The 16797-nt window shown below is 39.9% G+C and overlaps 1 protein-coding gene across 3 annotated transcripts in view; it reads right to left on the minus strand.

Annotated features, from left to right (window-relative positions):
• The window catches only part of LOC114363244 (SID1 transmembrane family member 1-like), a 42116-nt gene extending 25361 nt beyond the window's left edge, over positions 1-16755 (minus strand). For 2 of the 3 annotated variants that reach the window (XM_028318919.1, XM_028318921.1), the window contains exons 1-11: positions 16520-16742; positions 13123-13192; positions 12218-12320; positions 11425-11547; positions 7830-8224; positions 7362-7445; positions 7106-7278; positions 6256-6419; positions 5022-5156; positions 4327-4441; positions 498-609 (exon numbers count right to left, since the gene is read on the minus strand). In XM_028318919.1, coding sequence (XP_028174720.1) covers positions 498-609; positions 4327-4441; positions 5022-5156; positions 6256-6419; positions 7106-7278; positions 7362-7445; positions 7830-8224; positions 11425-11547; positions 12218-12320; positions 13123-13192; positions 16520-16617 — 1572 coding nt within the window. In that variant the 5' untranslated portion in view covers positions 16618-16742. Of the gene's footprint in view, positions 1-497; positions 610-4326; positions 4442-5021; positions 5157-6255; positions 6420-7105; positions 7279-7361; positions 7446-7829; positions 8225-11424; positions 11548-12217; positions 12321-13122; positions 13193-16519 lie in introns of all 3 variants that reach the window. The other variant, XM_028318920.1, reaches the window with a different exon arrangement.
• Positions 16756-16797: the final 42 nt, after the last annotated feature.

The raw sequence follows: 16797 nt of genomic DNA on the forward strand, positions 1-16797 counted from the left end.
CACAGTGATCTGTCAACGCACAGCCCAAACCACTGGACGGATCGGGCTGAAATTTGGCATGCAGGTAGATGTTATGACGTAGGCATCCGCCAAGAAAGGATTTTACGAAACTCCACCCCTAAGGGGGTAAAACGGGATCCACGCGTACAAAGTCGCGGGCGGAAAGCTAGTACATAATATAAATTAACAATGTCAATGAGTCAACTAATAACGTCCCGTTTTTACCCATTGGGTACCCCAAAAAACAGCCTAATGTACAATGGTTGTAAACGAAAGAAATCCATGGGAAGGTAACGGTGTGACTTAGTGGGAAATATTTTCCCACCAAGTGTGTTTGACTGAATTTGATGATGGTACACTTCAGGGATGTTATGGATATATGTGCTTTAGAATGAATAATCCGTAACCGCAACCGAAACCGGAATAATATTATTCCAATATCCGTAACCGTATCCATAACCGAAACTACATATCCATAACATCCCTAGTACACTTACCCGTTGATATGTGACGACCAGTTGTATAACGGGCAGCGTGTAGAACACGGCCACAGTCAGAACGTTCCACAGATACATCTTCGAGCGCGCCGATAGAACGCGGGGGCGGCATCTGTGGAGAATCATCATCATCAGGTCATTTACACCCGTATTCACAAACGATACTTTTTTTTTTTTTTTTTTTTTTTTTTTNCAATGCTTGTGTTATGGGTGCTAGCTTAACGGATATACTACTTATATACTTTTTTTTTTATTAAATACATACATATTATAAATATTTACACCCAGACCCGTCACAGAAATTAAAATTCATCATTTCAATTTCTGCCCGGCCGGGAATCGAACCCGGGACCTCTCGGCATAGTAGTCCGTTCTGAACCACTACACCAAACGGCCGACGATACTTGCTTAAGTGAAGCAGAAAATCGAACGCACAGCGTTGAATAAAGCTCTGTGATTGGTTCGTGTGTCACCCTGTGCGTCCACGCGCACTGTGAGACCTCATAGTAATGTTTGTGAATACCGGCGTTAGTCTCCATTGCAGGAGCACGACCCTCTCTAATTTACCAGAGGCAAGAGAGTCGCCTCTTACGATAAGTGGGGGTTGGTCCTATTAAATACGTAGCACATCATTTATCAACCTGGAAAGAGATCGTAACCGTATCGTTTTTTTTTTCAAATCGATCCAATAATTTCAGAGCCTATTCAATAAATAACAAACACACAATCAAATTTTTCCTCTTTATAATGTCATAGGACTAGCGGTTAAAGGACATCATCCATTTTGGTCCAAAATCAAAAGTGCCGGCCAAAAAATAAAAGTGCTGTATTCTGATAGAATACGTCCGCCTTAGCATTTGTTACTATGGCACCAAAGCTGTAGCACCACTGTGCATCGTAGTATTTGAGTTCTAAAAATATATGAAACGACTGACTTTGATCTCAAATACTACCTACGACGCACAGTGGTGCTACAGCTTTGGTGTCATAGTAACAAATGCTAAGGCGGACATATTCTGTCAGAATACAGCACTTATTTTTTTATTGGCCGACATTTTTGATTTTGAACAAAAAATGTATGAATCGTCGATGAATTTTAGATCTCAAATACTCGACGCACAGTGGTGCTACAGCTTTGGTGCCATAGTAACAAATGCTAAGGCGGACGTATTCTGTCAGAAGACAGCACTTTTTTTTATTGGCCGACACTTTTGATTTTGAACAAAAAATGTATGAATTTTCGATGAATTTTAGATCTCAAATACTCGACGCATAGTGGTGCTACAGCTTTGGTGCCATAGTAACAAATGCTAAGGCGGACGTATTCTGTCAGAATACAGCACTTTTTTTTGTTGGCCGGCACTTTTGATTTTGGACCAAAAATATATGAAACGTGGATGATGTCCTTTCAGATATGCTTCAGATCTGTATGCTCTATCACGTCATATGTCACCGGTCCAATGCCTCAGGCACCGACTCAATTATGCGCTAGCTAGAAATATAATATTTATTTGAAATCACAACTACTTAACCCTTAAATAGTCGCGCGGGGTCTATTGGACCCCAAGTGAGTTAGTGTCATATTTCTGCAAACATTACACTTGCGTGATTGTGTGTTCTACTCGTAGTAGCTTTCTAGCTCTCTTTTCTAGGATAGTTCGAGAAGCGATTGAAATTAAATAATATAAAAGTTTCGATCGAGGACGGATTTAAATTGTCACCAGTGTGGAATCCGGTGATTAATAAATGCAAACCGCGAATTTTGCCGTCAAGTACGAATACGGATACGGATACTGTCAGTGTTGTGTGTCGTGGTAACATCACTAGTGGTAGTGTAGCAAATGACTATATGAGGTTGAGGGTAGTTGAAAATCTTCAAGCCCGCCCTAACGGACGACGCCGCGAGCCGCCAGTCTTGTGACCACGGCTGCAGCATCGCAGCCGAAACGTCAAGCCGTGAGTACATAATGTAACTCATTAATAAACGTCGCGTTAAGACCCGTGTCTCACTATTTTAGCTTTCTAGCTCAGCTGTACCTCCCATCTTAAGGGTTCTACCACAGAATAATAATAAGTAAAAAAAATATATGCTCAATGTCATTAACAATATGGTATAATTTAGCCTGTCTCAAGAGTCAAGCACCATTTTGTTGACAAACGTCAGTGATCGGCATAGCTGGGCACCGTTAATCAAATAGTTAACTTCGTTAATCGTTAAACCGTTAATAAAAAAATTAACTTCGTTAAACGTTAAAACGTTACATTTCGCAAGAGTTAACGCAAGTTAACGTTAATCGTTAATCCGTTAACACATGATAAATATAATAAAACGAAAAAAATAATATGTTCAAATAATTTCGAAAGCTTGTATCGCGCATGGAATTTATTCCTCTTTTATGTTTGCGCTACAAGCTTTCGAAATTATTTGAACCTTGCATAAGTACAATTATTTTTTTCGTTTTAGTACAACTGCATTTCAGTATAAAAGCTTGTTACGGTTCCGTAGCCAAATGGCAAAAAACGGAACCCTTATAGATTCGTCATGTCTGTCTGTCCGTCTGTCCGTCCGTATGTCACAGCCATTTTTTTCCGAAACTATAAGAGCTATACTGTTGAAACTCGGTAAGTAGATGTATTCTGTGAACCGCAGAATATTTTGATGCAAAAATAAAAAATAATAATAATAAATATTGGGGGCTCCCCATACTTAGAATTGAAACTCAAAAATTTTTTTTCGAAACGCTTGGACTAGGGCATGCCCGGGAGCCGATCCACCTACCTCTCTATCGTCTCAGAGGCAGTGGGACGAGCCGCTCTGTTTGCGTTTTCAGAGTGAACTATTGGCTTCCTCCGAAAATGCTGCAGAGCGTGCTCGCCTACTAGCGGTCTTTCAGGCAGAGTCCGGTTATTGGCTACATGCTCTTCTTTCGGCCAATATCGGGACTCTGCTTGACAGGAGTACACTTTCCCTTGCCATTTCCTTTAGACTTGGCGTCAAGACAAACCATCCCCATCGCTGTCGTTGCGGTACTCGCGTCGGTGAGTTAGGACACCATGGCCTCTCATGTCAAATGAGCGCTGGTCGAGTCTCCTGACACGCCTGCATCAATGACGTCATCCGCAGAGCTCTTGTCGCCGTCAATGTGCCAGCAGTTTTAGAGCCTAACGGCATATCTGGTTACAAAAACTGATGTTTTGAGTTCTGGAAGTTCTGGAAGCCAGAACGTACTTGTCAGAACGCGTTTTTCAGCGGGCCTACTGTATCTTTTTGGTAAATAGTTGGTACTGGATTAACGATTAAAGGACATAGGATAATTTAACGGAAGTTAACGAGTCCGTTAACATTTTTTAAAGTTAACTTAAAAGTTAATCCGTTAATAGAAATGTTAACTTCGTTAATTAACGATTAACGGATTAACGAGTTAATGCCCAGCTATGGTGATCGGCACTGCGCCGAAGCTATAGGGCTGACTTCGGTAAAATGATGTGACGTGAGGTGCCAAACTGCGGAAAATGGCGGAGGAAATACATGATTTAGCATGAATTATCATGAATAATATTAACTACTTATTTACCTCTCAGTGTCTTGAGGCAACTTAAAAAAGTACATTCTGTGTTTTTATTATTATTTAGGCAGTTAAATACTGCACAGTATTTAGTACTGTTCGCTCGTATGTGAGGCCTTGTCGAATAGTATCCTGTAGGTGGGCCATCGTGCGTGTTTTGTTTTCGATGTAAACTCGCGGAGATGAATTGGCCTGGTATAAGCATTTAGGCGCGACTAGCTAAATGTTAATTAGGATTACGTATAGAAATAATAATTATTTACTTGGCCAGATTAGCGACGCACAGTTTCCCGCCCAATCTGTAGACGTCTTTCTCGGTGTTAGCATCGTCGAGCGTTGAGAAGTCCGACTCGGTGTCAGACGACGAACTGCATTCCGCTGCAATTTGAATTGGACTTTAATGCCATTGGAATAGGTTCACAATTTGTATGGCTTGTAAAAATCTATACTACGTAATTTTCCATGTATCACCTTTTCACGAACCAAACGTCGTACATTACATAGAAATCACTTTTCATCATCATCATTTCAGCCATAGGACGTCCACTGCTGAACATAGGCCTCCCCCAATGCTTTCCATGTCGATCGTTTGGTCGTCGGTCCAACTTGTGCCAAATAAATAATATGAGTCATATTTCAAAACGCATCAAACTTTTTTATGGAAATGAATAAATAAAATTGGTCATATCTTAAAACTTATGACACTTTTCTATGGACATACTAAAGCTTGTTCGATGCGTCTTAGACTCAGCTACCTCCAGTGTCAGTGTGACGTGCTAATTTTGGGACACCTTGTATAAAAATGTCCCGTTGAACGCGTGTTTTTCTATTTCAATCATATTTTTTTAATTTTTTTATTTTACTTGAAGGTCTAAATTTTATATTTATATGTATCATTATTTTTTGGCCTACCTGTATTTACCCCATAAATATTGGGGTACAATTACACCCCACTTACCGGTCCGCTGCGAAGACAGGTTTCCGTCTCCGTCGCCGACGCGTCTTCGTCGCGTCGAGCTCTCGCCAGAGCCGCTTGCATCTGTCACCGCTACGGGAGCGCTGCGACCGATGGCGTCGGGTGTGAGGCGGCCTTCTGTAAGGTTATTGTTCGTTCGTTCGTTCGTTTCAGCCAAATGACGTCCACTGCTGGACAAAGGCCTCCCCCAAGGTTTTCCGCAATGAACGGTCCTGCGCTGCCCGCATCCAGGCTCTTCCCGCGACCTTTACCAGATCGTCGGTCCACCTAGTAGGAGGCCTGCCCACGCTAGTCTTCCAGCCCGTGGTCGCCACTCGAGAACTTTCCTGCCCCAGCGGCCATCGTCTCTACGAGCTACGTGCCCCGCCCACTGCCACTTGATTTTAGCAATTCTGCGAGCTATGTCGGTTACTTTGGTTCTCCTGCGGATCTCCTCATTTCTGATTCGATCACGCAGGGAAACTCCGAGCATAGCCCGCTCCATCGCCCTTTGGGTGACCTTGAGCCTTCTTATGAGGCCCATAGTAAGATTATAGTGGTATTGTAATTTCATAATTTTGGAATTTATCTTTTCTCAAGGCTGGTAAAATTTTTGCAAATCTTAATCACATTTTAACGTGGTGTCAGAGTGGGGTATCAGGGTACCCCAGGACGTTAAATATAATACCCTCGATATTCGCACTGTTAAGGTAACTTACAAACATCTGGTTTTATCGGGGTATTGTTGACTAAGGGTAAGAGTGCCGTTTGCGTGCGTATTCTTCACCTATGGTAAAAAAAAAGATTTGTTATGGAAAGAAGAAAATATACGCGTGTTGTGCGCCAGATGGCGACACAGTAGCTTCTTGTACCAGTCAGTACTATCGCATGGGGTATTAGTGAACCCCAAAACAAAAACAAGCGTATCTAACCTTAGTCTTCGCAATTCTTGGGGGGTATTGTGGAGATCATCAACTGGGGTGTATTTAATATTTATACCCCACGCTAAGTATCTCACCTTCAGTATTCGCGCTGTCGTCTGTCAAGTATCTGACGTCAATATAGTTAATTAACAATTTTACCGGGGTATTAGCACACCCCAGCACCAGACAGATTGGGGTATTAGTGCACCCCAGAACAAAAACAAGCGTATCTAACCTTAGTCTTCGCAATTCTTGGGGGGTATTGTGGAGATCATCAACTGGGGTGTATTGCTACCCCACGCTACGTATCTCACCTTCAGTATTCGCGCTGTCGATCGTCGCAGTGCTCCCTAAAATCTTTCGCCTCTGGCAGATGATGACGATGATGAAAGCCATGTAGAATGATAAGAAGAAGGCCAAAGCCGCGCCCGCCGCTATCAAGTACTCTTGGTAGGAGATGGTCTCGATTATTTTGAAACTGCAACAAAAATAACGCGCGTATTCACAAGCGATGCTTGCTTAAGTGAAGCAGCAAATCGAACGCACAGCCTTGAATAGAGCTCTGTGATTGGTTCGTGTGTCACCCTGTGCGTCCACGCGCACTGTGAGACCTCATAGTAATGTTTATGAATACGGGCATAAATCTTGGATGAGTTATTTAAGCCTTCTATAGCCTGGTCCGTGAGCACGTAGAATTTTGTCCAATGACCCCAAGCTACCCATCCTTATCGCTCGCCCGTAATTATGTTGCTATCGCGCTCGCACACTCACTGCGGGCGCCCGTCGCACAGTCGCGACAGCAATATAATTACGCGCGAGCGACAAGGATGAGTAGCTTGGGGTCATTGGACAAAATTCTACGTGCTCTACACTCCCCACGCTGGCCAGACGGGTTGGGGAGGCCTGATGCTCGCATATTTGTCCCTTAGTCGCCTCTTACGACATCCACGGGAAGAGTGAGGTTGACTCGGCAGTGGCTAAATGACCTAATGATGATGATGATGACCTAACACACACCCACAAGGTGGACCGACCTGATAAAGGTAGCAGGAAGGCGCTGGATGCAGGCCGCTACCAACCGGGCGATGTGGAAGTCATTGGGGGAGGCCTATGTTCAGCAGTGGACGTCCTGTGGCTGAAATGATGATGATGATGATGACGTACCTGAATTGCTTCACTCTCCCGTCGTTCGTAGGAACGTAGACCACGCTTTCTCCTCCCCAGCCCAAATAATGCGCCATCTTGGGAAGTGAACTATTGGCGGCGCGGTCCGTGCAGTCGTCGTCTGACGTCTTGACTATGAACACTATGTAGAAACCCTTGGGGAATGTGTCTTGCTGAAAAATAAATATTTTTATTATAAGTACAAAATACGGTGGGAAGTATATTCCCAATGTCATTTAAAGGGTTAAAAAAGTACCGTCAGAGTAATGCCCCCTCGACGAGTCATTGTTAAATAGTATCCATCATATAAAATGTCTCTTTCGTTGTCAAATACTGGACACTGGAACAAAAAAGTTATATTATTAAAAAAAACTATTGTGCAAAGAACGCAAACTGACAGTTGCGGGCTGCGTTCATTTGACAAGACCGCAGACCGCATCAAGTGTGATAAATGCTTTAAAGACGAGATTTTTTTTTATCCACAACGAAATAAGGAATAACTTAACGAGAATATTCCCACCTCTCGTTCCCACCGCTGCAACTCCTGTGTAGCCAGGATCTACAGCTTGACCGACACAAAAACCCAACCAGTGAAGGTCAAGTTTGTCCCGGGGGAAAGTTAAACACTATAGTTATGTGCATGTACGTACATGTAGTACACACACAAGTAAAGCTCACTCGCCTTTGTGAGTTGCAAGAACTATACCTTTAATCAATCACTTACCGAGTAATTCTGTATTGACACCACCGCGCAAATGTCATCATCCGACTCAATCATAACGATCACACTTTTCGGCCTGGACATCCATCCATCCTCATCCTTCAAGAAGCTACTCCTCAAAAAATACGAGTTCAACTGACTCTGTTCCTTATCATTCAATTCCTCGTGACACATGTGCTTCTTTTTGACGTTTTGCGTTGACAGATCCATCATGTCATTCGGTCCTTGCTTGAAAGGGTAGAAGTAATATTTTGGCTGACTGGGCGTGCTTGTTAGATTCGTCTCTGAGTTTAAAGGTATGAAGAAGTCCACAACTTTTTCGACTACAATCGTGACTTTTATATCGTCTGGTGATGAGGATGTCAGGTGTACGATTGGATTGTTCAAAGATGATACATCTGAAAAGAAAGCAATTTTGTGGTTGTGCTTTTGTTGGACATCTGTTCATTGTTATATTATACAGAGAGTCAAGATGTGGGCGTGAGGTGGGCGTGGCTTAATGATAAAGGTATAATCAGACAAATAATTATTGACAAGCAGCCAATAAGTTCGCAACGTCTTTGTTACAATTGGAATATGTGTTATCAACTTTTTGGCCACTTCTCTTTGACGTGAAAAATGAAGTAAAAAATATAGGGTGTAAAAAATCTTTCTTCCTTTCTTTCTGTCAAGTAACATTAAAAATGGATGTGTTTGCACTTGTCTTTACATTGCGTTAAAAAATTAATAAGAATTTAAACTTTTATATTGACCACAAAATATATTCTTTTCTCTATTCTCGAAGGTTCTCAGGCTTCGTTATGTATTTTTACACCCTCAATATTGATGTTTTTTTTTCAATAATGTTTGTGTCATGCTTGTATTCATGAATACGGTAGTAACCAATTACAATATTCAAATGTTTGTGTGCCATGTCTCAATGTTTATAAGTGCAAGCAATATGCGCACACAGCAAATGCAGTTAAGAATTACGAGTAAAATAGTATCTCAAACGAAAGGAATGGGTTACCTACAAGCTTTATCTGTGATCATTATACAGGGTGTTGATTTCAATACTCGCCATATTTATTTAGGTGATCTATTATGACTTATATAAACGCATTATCCACAAAAAAAAAACAAACGAAAGTGGATTTTTTTGCGAATATTTTCCGTGCGATATCAACTGTACTGTGGCTCGCAATACTGCAATACGTTTACACTGCGGCACCATCGAGCTACGCGGATCGCTCACTTATCATGTCAGATAGCCTACTGAAGGAAACCACGTAAAGTAGGTAGTGTAAATAGGTATTTTTTCTTTCACTAACTAAAGTTAAAGTTCGTTTTAAATATTTTTCGAAGTCAATTCTTTTTACTGATTCGTGATCAGAATAACCTTTAGTAGGTTATTCTGAATCCCTAATCAATCAAAGTTATATCAACTCTCTAAATATGGCGAGGATTGATATCAACACCCTGTATTAATAGTCGTATTTCAATATCGACGCTAAATGGTATCTGTGCAATTTATTAATGCTACGTGTATGTAATAGAAACAATGTAAATATGATGAATATGAGAATGCAATACATGCGCGTTTTATAATATTTTAAACTATTATGTAGCAATGAGCGAATTCGTACTTTATTGCTAGGCAGTAAGTCACATGTTGAATGTCTATGTCAGGGGTGGCCAACTTGATTAGACGTAAGATCTAATGTTTACTAACGATACCCTGGACGATCTACCACTTACACTTCTTGAAATCTTAAATGAAACAGCATAGTTTAGTACACAATCATGTATTTTTTGCCTTGTCACGATCGACTGGACTAATAGTCGCGATCGACCGGTTGAACACCCCTGATCTATGTGCTTATTCTACTTTTTTACGTTACTAACTAGAAAAATAGTGAAAACACAATCACACAGTGAATTTTTAGCCACGATTTGATGGAATGTCAATGTCAAAATGGAATCTTACCTTTGACATCTAAACTAATCTGTATAATATCAACAATTGACAGATGTGTAAGTGATTATTGTGTGCGGTTTGACACGGGTTTGACGAATGACGTGTGACACATAGAGGGCGGTAGTATTTTATTGAAATATCAATTTAGTTTAAAACTGGGACTGCATAACAAATTTTAGTATTATACATAGACATAAACGGAACCGCTCGAGCAGTTGAAGTCGTCACGAAAGTTTTAAGAGACGTTTGAACAAGGTTTTTTTCTAATAAAGTAATAGTTAAAATTTTATTTGCATTTTTCTTGTAATTACATTCATGTGTACTAGATGACTGAGATGGACGTTATTTTACAAAACCACACCCTGTATTTATCACTGGATAACTGTTCGAGCTGTCCGTTTCATGTAGCGGGCCTAAGAAATAGCGATTAAAAAATTTAATCATTGTTTTATGTTAAAGATAAAGTTTAAAATAAAATAATTTTGTTCAGCCACCCTGTATATCCAGTACATCCAATGAAAGCCGTGTCAATCCGCAAATATAATGAATATTTATTTACGTATAACAGGCCCACAGTTGGTTTTAATCCACATCCCACATTCTAAGGAGGCGTGAACAGAAAGAAAAATAAATTATAGCATTATGGGACCGTGTTATTATTATTTTTACTTTTTATTACGACATTAAAACTATTTGTCGCACATAAAGGAAGACAAAAGACCTTATATCTACACTGTGAAATGCAGTAAAGAATGGAGTATTGAGATTCCTAATTTTTAAATATTAATCATATTTAGTATCTTATTCTTAAATATGACTTTTTTCATAACATTTGTCAACAGAAAACATTTTTATTGCAAAAATTGTACGTGTCTTTTCAGAAAGGAATTGACGTTTCTGACATTTCATGTTCATTCCACACATTCTGTCAGACTGACAGCTGTCAATTACCTGTCAAAATTTACACTCAACCTAAGTTTAGTCTACTTTAGTACTTAGTTCTGTATTAAGGTACATAACGATATTTAGACTTACCTTCAGAATTCCCTTCTCGTTAATTTACCAGTAAATTATTTACAAAAACAATTTTAAGGGCAGAATAATTAAAATGTAATGGACTAGTTAACATTAACTGTCACTTTAAAAACTTTAAATAATCTGTCAAAGGATTATTAGTAATCGTTATTGCACAAATTACTAATAGTCCCGTTAGCCCCTCGTGCTAAGCTAAATATGCTTGTGTCACGAGTGAGCTCACCACAATAGTCGAGCGGCGGCGGGGACCGAACCCGCGTTCCCCGGATCACGAGTCGGTCACCCCTAAACCGTTCGGCTATCGTGGCATTAAGTATTCAGTTCGCCTTATGTAAAACCTGGTCCGTGAGCACATAGAATTTTGTCCAATGACCCCAAGCTACCCATCCTTGTCGCTCGCGCGTAATTGTATTTCTGTCGCGACTGTGCGACGGGCGCCCGCAGTGAGTGTGCGAGCGCGACAGCAATTACGCGCGAGCGATAAGGATGGGTAGATTGGGGTAATTGGACGAAATTCTACGTGCTCGGCGACCGGACTTTACCAATTTATTTGGCTTAATGCCTTTAAACAAATCAATAAGAAGATATTCCAACTAAAAACCTTACCGCACGACTCCTCGTCCTCAGAGTAGGGGTTGTTGTGAGGGCACAGCGTCCGGGATATATTCGTGAACTGTTCCAGGCTGACCGGCGTCTGGACCAGCATTGGGAGTTGCCAGGAGAACACGCCTGGAAGAAATAACATTATCATTATTAAAAGTTGGTGATTATTACACTGCACCGCGCTCCGCCGCGGTACGCGGGACGACAGATTTAATCATTATATGCAAGTTGAAGTACCTCAGTTTGTATAGAAAACACGCGCGGCACAACACACTGACAACACGTTTGCGCGCGGGATTCGTAATTATATGTCGCCACGCGGACCGCGGAGGAGCGCGGTGCAGTGTAAAAATCGCCTTTGCCCGGTTTGCACCAATTGGAGCGGAAGCTTGGTGTTCGCATAATTATTTCTCCCTAATCAATAAACAACAACCTTTAGCTTGCCGAGCTACTGAGACATTGTAGGTGGCGACATCTATCGACTAGCCCTACACATTGTTATCAGGCGTCACTCGATAGATGGCGCTGATACATGCTTACTGAGGCACACACCTCCGTGTCTGTAAACCTGCATCGCGGTGTTAAAGATAGAAGCAATTCCACCTTAACTTCCTAGTCATCATCATTATTATTTCAGCCACAGGACGCCCATCGCTAAACATACGCCCCAATGATTTCCACATCGCCCGGTTAGTAGCGCCTACATTCAGCACCTACCTGCTACCTTTATGAGGTCGTCGGTCCAACCTGAACTTCGGGAACTTGCTAGTAGTTGATCAAAGTAAAATAAACGTACCTTTCTGCTGACGAGCGGTGATGAACAGAGGGTACGTTCGGTTGGCGAAGTCGCTCGCCACTGTCACCCGGGCGGGAGTATCGTAGCGTGGACTGTCGACGTCCTGGAAACATAATTATTATCATCATCATCAAATACAATTTATCACTCATCATCATCATCATTTCAGCTACAGGACGTCCACTTCTGAACACAGGCCTCCCCAATTGATTTCCATAATGGCCGGTTAGTGGCGGCCTGCATCCAGCGCCTTCCTGCTACCTTTATGAGGTCGTCGGTCCACCTTTTGGGTGGACGTTCTACGCTGCGTTTCCCGCTACGTGGCCTCCATTCCATCATCAGGTCACTCCGTCATCAGGTCATTTAACGTCAATGTTCACGGTGGCGTAGCGTCCTAGACGCGTACGCGTATTTGTAAGTTTGTTACACTTAGTATCCGCAGGACCCTCTCCAATCTCATCATCATCATCATTTCAGCCATAGGAAGTCCACTGCTGAACATAGGCCTCCCCCAATGCTTTCCATGTTGATCGATTGGTAGCGGCCAGCGTCCAGCGCTTCCCTGCTACCTTTACGAGGTCGTCGGTCCACCTTGTAGGTGCAGCTCTCCAATCTACCAGAGACAATTGGAGGGTTTGGCATATTGTCACCACCATGCGCATATTGTCCTTGTTAATTGCTGTCTGCGACTTTCCATAGACTTTGGCGACAATGGCGTATGGTCACGAACTCATTTGACTGATAACGTATCGATTGATTTAAGCTACTAAATAATACAGCCCATTGAAAACTTGGTTTTTAGGGTTAGAATGAAGCTTCTAAACTTTTTATACACACAAATACAAACATACTTGTCATTACTAAAACATTTGTAAAAGGCCTATAACATATGATAGTGAACTTACCCCTCCAAATTCCATGATGTACTCTGTCTGTTTGTTAACGTACACCGTGTAGGGAACATTGTACTTATATCTGTAACAAATTAACATTATCTGTTGTGCAGAAATAAGTAATATCGTAGGACTATAAAATGTGGGTAGGAAGGATAATGACCTTTAGTGTTTTCTATGCTATAATAAGTATTTACAAAAAAAAAGTATTTAAGTATGTTTATATCCGTTGTCCAGTACCCATAGTACAAGCTTTGCTCAGTTTGGGACTAGAAGCGCAGTGTAAATGTCCAAGGATATTTATTTATTTACTAGCTTTCCGCCCGCGGCTTCGCCCGCGTGGAATTTTGTCTGTCACAGAAAAACAATATCGCGCGCGTATTTGCTCACCGTTTAGACCTACCCTGGACTACGACAAACATTTTAAAACCAAAATCAGCTCAATCGGCCCAGCCGTTCTCGAGTTTAAATCAGACTAACGAACATCAATTCATTTTTATTTATATAGTAGATAGACTAGCTGACCCGGCGAACTTCGTACCGCCTTAGCGTAGAGATTTTCTTTATATTTTTTTCCGTAAAAACCTTATACAGAGTATTAGAAAACTACAAAAAAAATCAGCCAAATCGGTCAAGCCGTTTTCATGTTATGTCGTGACAACGGAAAACGGGTTTCATTTTTATATACAGTACTATATTATATGATATTATATTATAAGAGTACTTTCCCTCCAGGTGGCATTACAAAATTCCACCCTGTATATAGATTATAATTTATTTATTGAATGGAAATAACGATATAATGTAAGACTGCATTATAAAATTAGATTAAACTGTGTAAATGTAAGTATAGATCAGTGCTGAGGTAGGGAGCGCGCGGCACGGGAGGGTGCTTTTGTAACGTCAAATGTCAGAAAAACTTCAGATGTGCTTCAGATTTGTATGTTCGGTATTTTAAACAGATGTGAATTAAACACAGCGTTGCCAGACGTCCCGATTTTGGCGGGACGTCCCGATTTTTAAATCAAATTTAAATGTCCCGCGCGGGACAGGCTCTGTCCCGCTTTTCGGAAAGAGACACTGACTTCATCAGACTATTGTTTGAAACTCCATATTATTCTAAAGAATAATTTTTTTACTTCGATTTTTGTTTTTTTTTTTTTCTTTTTTTATTCTAAAGACGAATTTAACGATAGAGTAAATCTGATTTAAAATATTATTTTTTTGTTAAAATACATTTTCTATGGCTACTTTTGCTATCTATTGTCACGTAAACGTAATTTTAAGTCAAATAAAAGGATAAATATTTGAAAACCTTTGATTATATACGTTTTTTTACTATGTCCCGCTTCTGACGGAAGAATCCCGCTATTTTCACTCAAAAAGTACGAAAGTCCCGAATTGGCGAAAAAAAAAACTCGCAACGCTGATTAAACACTACATTAGGTGTGTTAATATGTATAATATAATCTAGCTTTAGACATAGCCTACTAGCTTTGAAATTATTCCCTCTAGGCCAGTGGTTCTTAACCGGTGGTCCGCAGACCACTGGTGGTCCCTGGAGGCATTCCAAGTGGTCCACGAAGACATCATAATAAACAAAAGTGACGTGACGTGATGAGTCGAGTCAACACAACGCAAACGGCGTACAGTGTGCGAGAAATCGATCTCCCCTTTCATAGAATTTTGAAAAAAAAAAAAGTGGTCCCTGACAAGACAGAAATTTGGTAAAATGGTCCCTCGTGACTTAAAGGTTAAGAACCACTGCTCTAGGCTGTCTGGAAGAGATAGCTCTATAGACATAATACAGCCTAAATTGTGCTGATCTTTTGTACATTTCTATCTTTTTTTCTTGTCTTGTGTGATGTACAATAAAGTGTGTTAAATGCCTGGTCTGTGAGCACATAGAATTTCGTCCAATGACCCCAAGCTACCCATCCTTATCGCTCGCGCGTAATTATATTGCTGTCGCGACTGTGCGACGGGCGCCCGCAGTGAGTGTGCGAGCGCGACAGCAACAAAATTACGCGCGAGCGATAAGGATGAGTAGCTTGGGGTCATTGGACAAAATTCTACGTGCTCACGGACCAGGCTTTAGTAAGTGCTAAACTCTGAATGTTTATCGTGAACATTAACAGTCAGTACTTTTATAATATGTAGTGAAAAAGTACCGTGGCATAGATGATATCATTGGTAAAACCTAGATAAAACAATATAACAAACTTATCAAAATATGAGTAATAACAATCAATAGATTGTGTTATTGTTTATCTTGAATTATCAAAATAGTTTTTTTATTATATTGTTACCTACGTAAGTTACAGCAGCAGCAGACCAGACTTTTGTTGCAAATTCACCCTAATTCCAAATACGTAAAGTCCTAAAATGTTTAGCATTTTGTGCCGTCATCCGTACATTTACTGTGGTATCTTAGTTGGGATATAATTTGCAACTGATAAGAAAAGTAGATGTTTATAATTACCTAAACAAGTAAATCTTAGCAAAATATCCATTTCAATTTAACAAATCACAGGCATGAATTGTATTTTGATGAGTCAAAATTTATTGCATCACCAGTGACACTCAAGATGGCTCAATAAATTCTGTCAAATTATTTACTGTTTAAAAACCATATTTGAACCAAATAAATTATTTTTCTTTCTTCTTCTTACCACAGAATAATAATTTCTTACTTTCAACAAAAGTAACATTTTAAAACAAAGTTTTAGATTATTTACTGTAACTTTTTTATGCAGAACAAGGCAGGTATTTGACTGCAATCACAACTGTTGTTAAGTGAGATGCAGTCTAGGAAGGTATTTAAATAGATAGTTGATTTAATTGAGTGTAAGAAGTAAGAAGTATATTTGTGAAAACTGTTTTGGCAAACTTAAAGTTTGGTTGGTAATTGTATCACATTGTTAACTGCTGTTTGCTTCCCTAAATATTTATACATGTTTCCTTATATGGATGCCCAGAATACTTCTTATTATACATACACTTTGTAAATGGTTACAGAAAAATAAGATTGATGTCAGTCCACACCAGAGCAAATATTTCCAAGTTAAAATAAAATCATCAGCACAGATAGGTAAACTAGTAGGTCAGCAGGAATTAAAAACAAACATCAATTGTTATAATAATATCAAGACAAAGGAGTCCATTGCAAGAAACATTTTGATGAATAAACACTATCTAAAAAGATTAATGTTAAGCTGGGCATTGGCCTTCTTATTATTATAATTAGATAAGTAATTAGACTATTGTTTTATTAGCTTTCTATTATAGTTGGGTATGAATATTAAGTTATACCTACTTCCTGGCTTGATATATAGTTTTAAGCAGTAAAATAAGAAAAGGGCAAGATATTTTACATTTGTTAATTTTAACTTGCATTCAAAATACTCACGTATTGTTGTAATTAAATATTATTTCATCTTTTTGTTGAGAATAAGCAGTAGGCAAGTTCACGACAACACCACACAGGAAAAGTACCAAGAACTCCATTGTGAATTGTTTGTATCATAGGAAATATGTTAGTTTTAGCGTTTTAAAGATTATCACACAACTGCACGGGTCAATTTTTATTCTGAGAAATATTTATCTGCAGTGCGAAACACAACAAAAATCGAACTTTTTTGACAATGTTTGACGTATTTTTTTTTTTTTCTTTCTTCTTTATGGCTC

Source organism: Ostrinia furnacalis, unplaced genomic scaffold (assembly GCF_004193835.3).
Source record: "Ostrinia furnacalis isolate ACB-3 unplaced genomic scaffold, ASM419383v2 OfSCF7033, whole genome shotgun sequence".
In the NCBI taxonomy this organism is placed as follows: domain Eukaryota; kingdom Metazoa; phylum Arthropoda; class Insecta; order Lepidoptera; family Crambidae; genus Ostrinia; species Ostrinia furnacalis.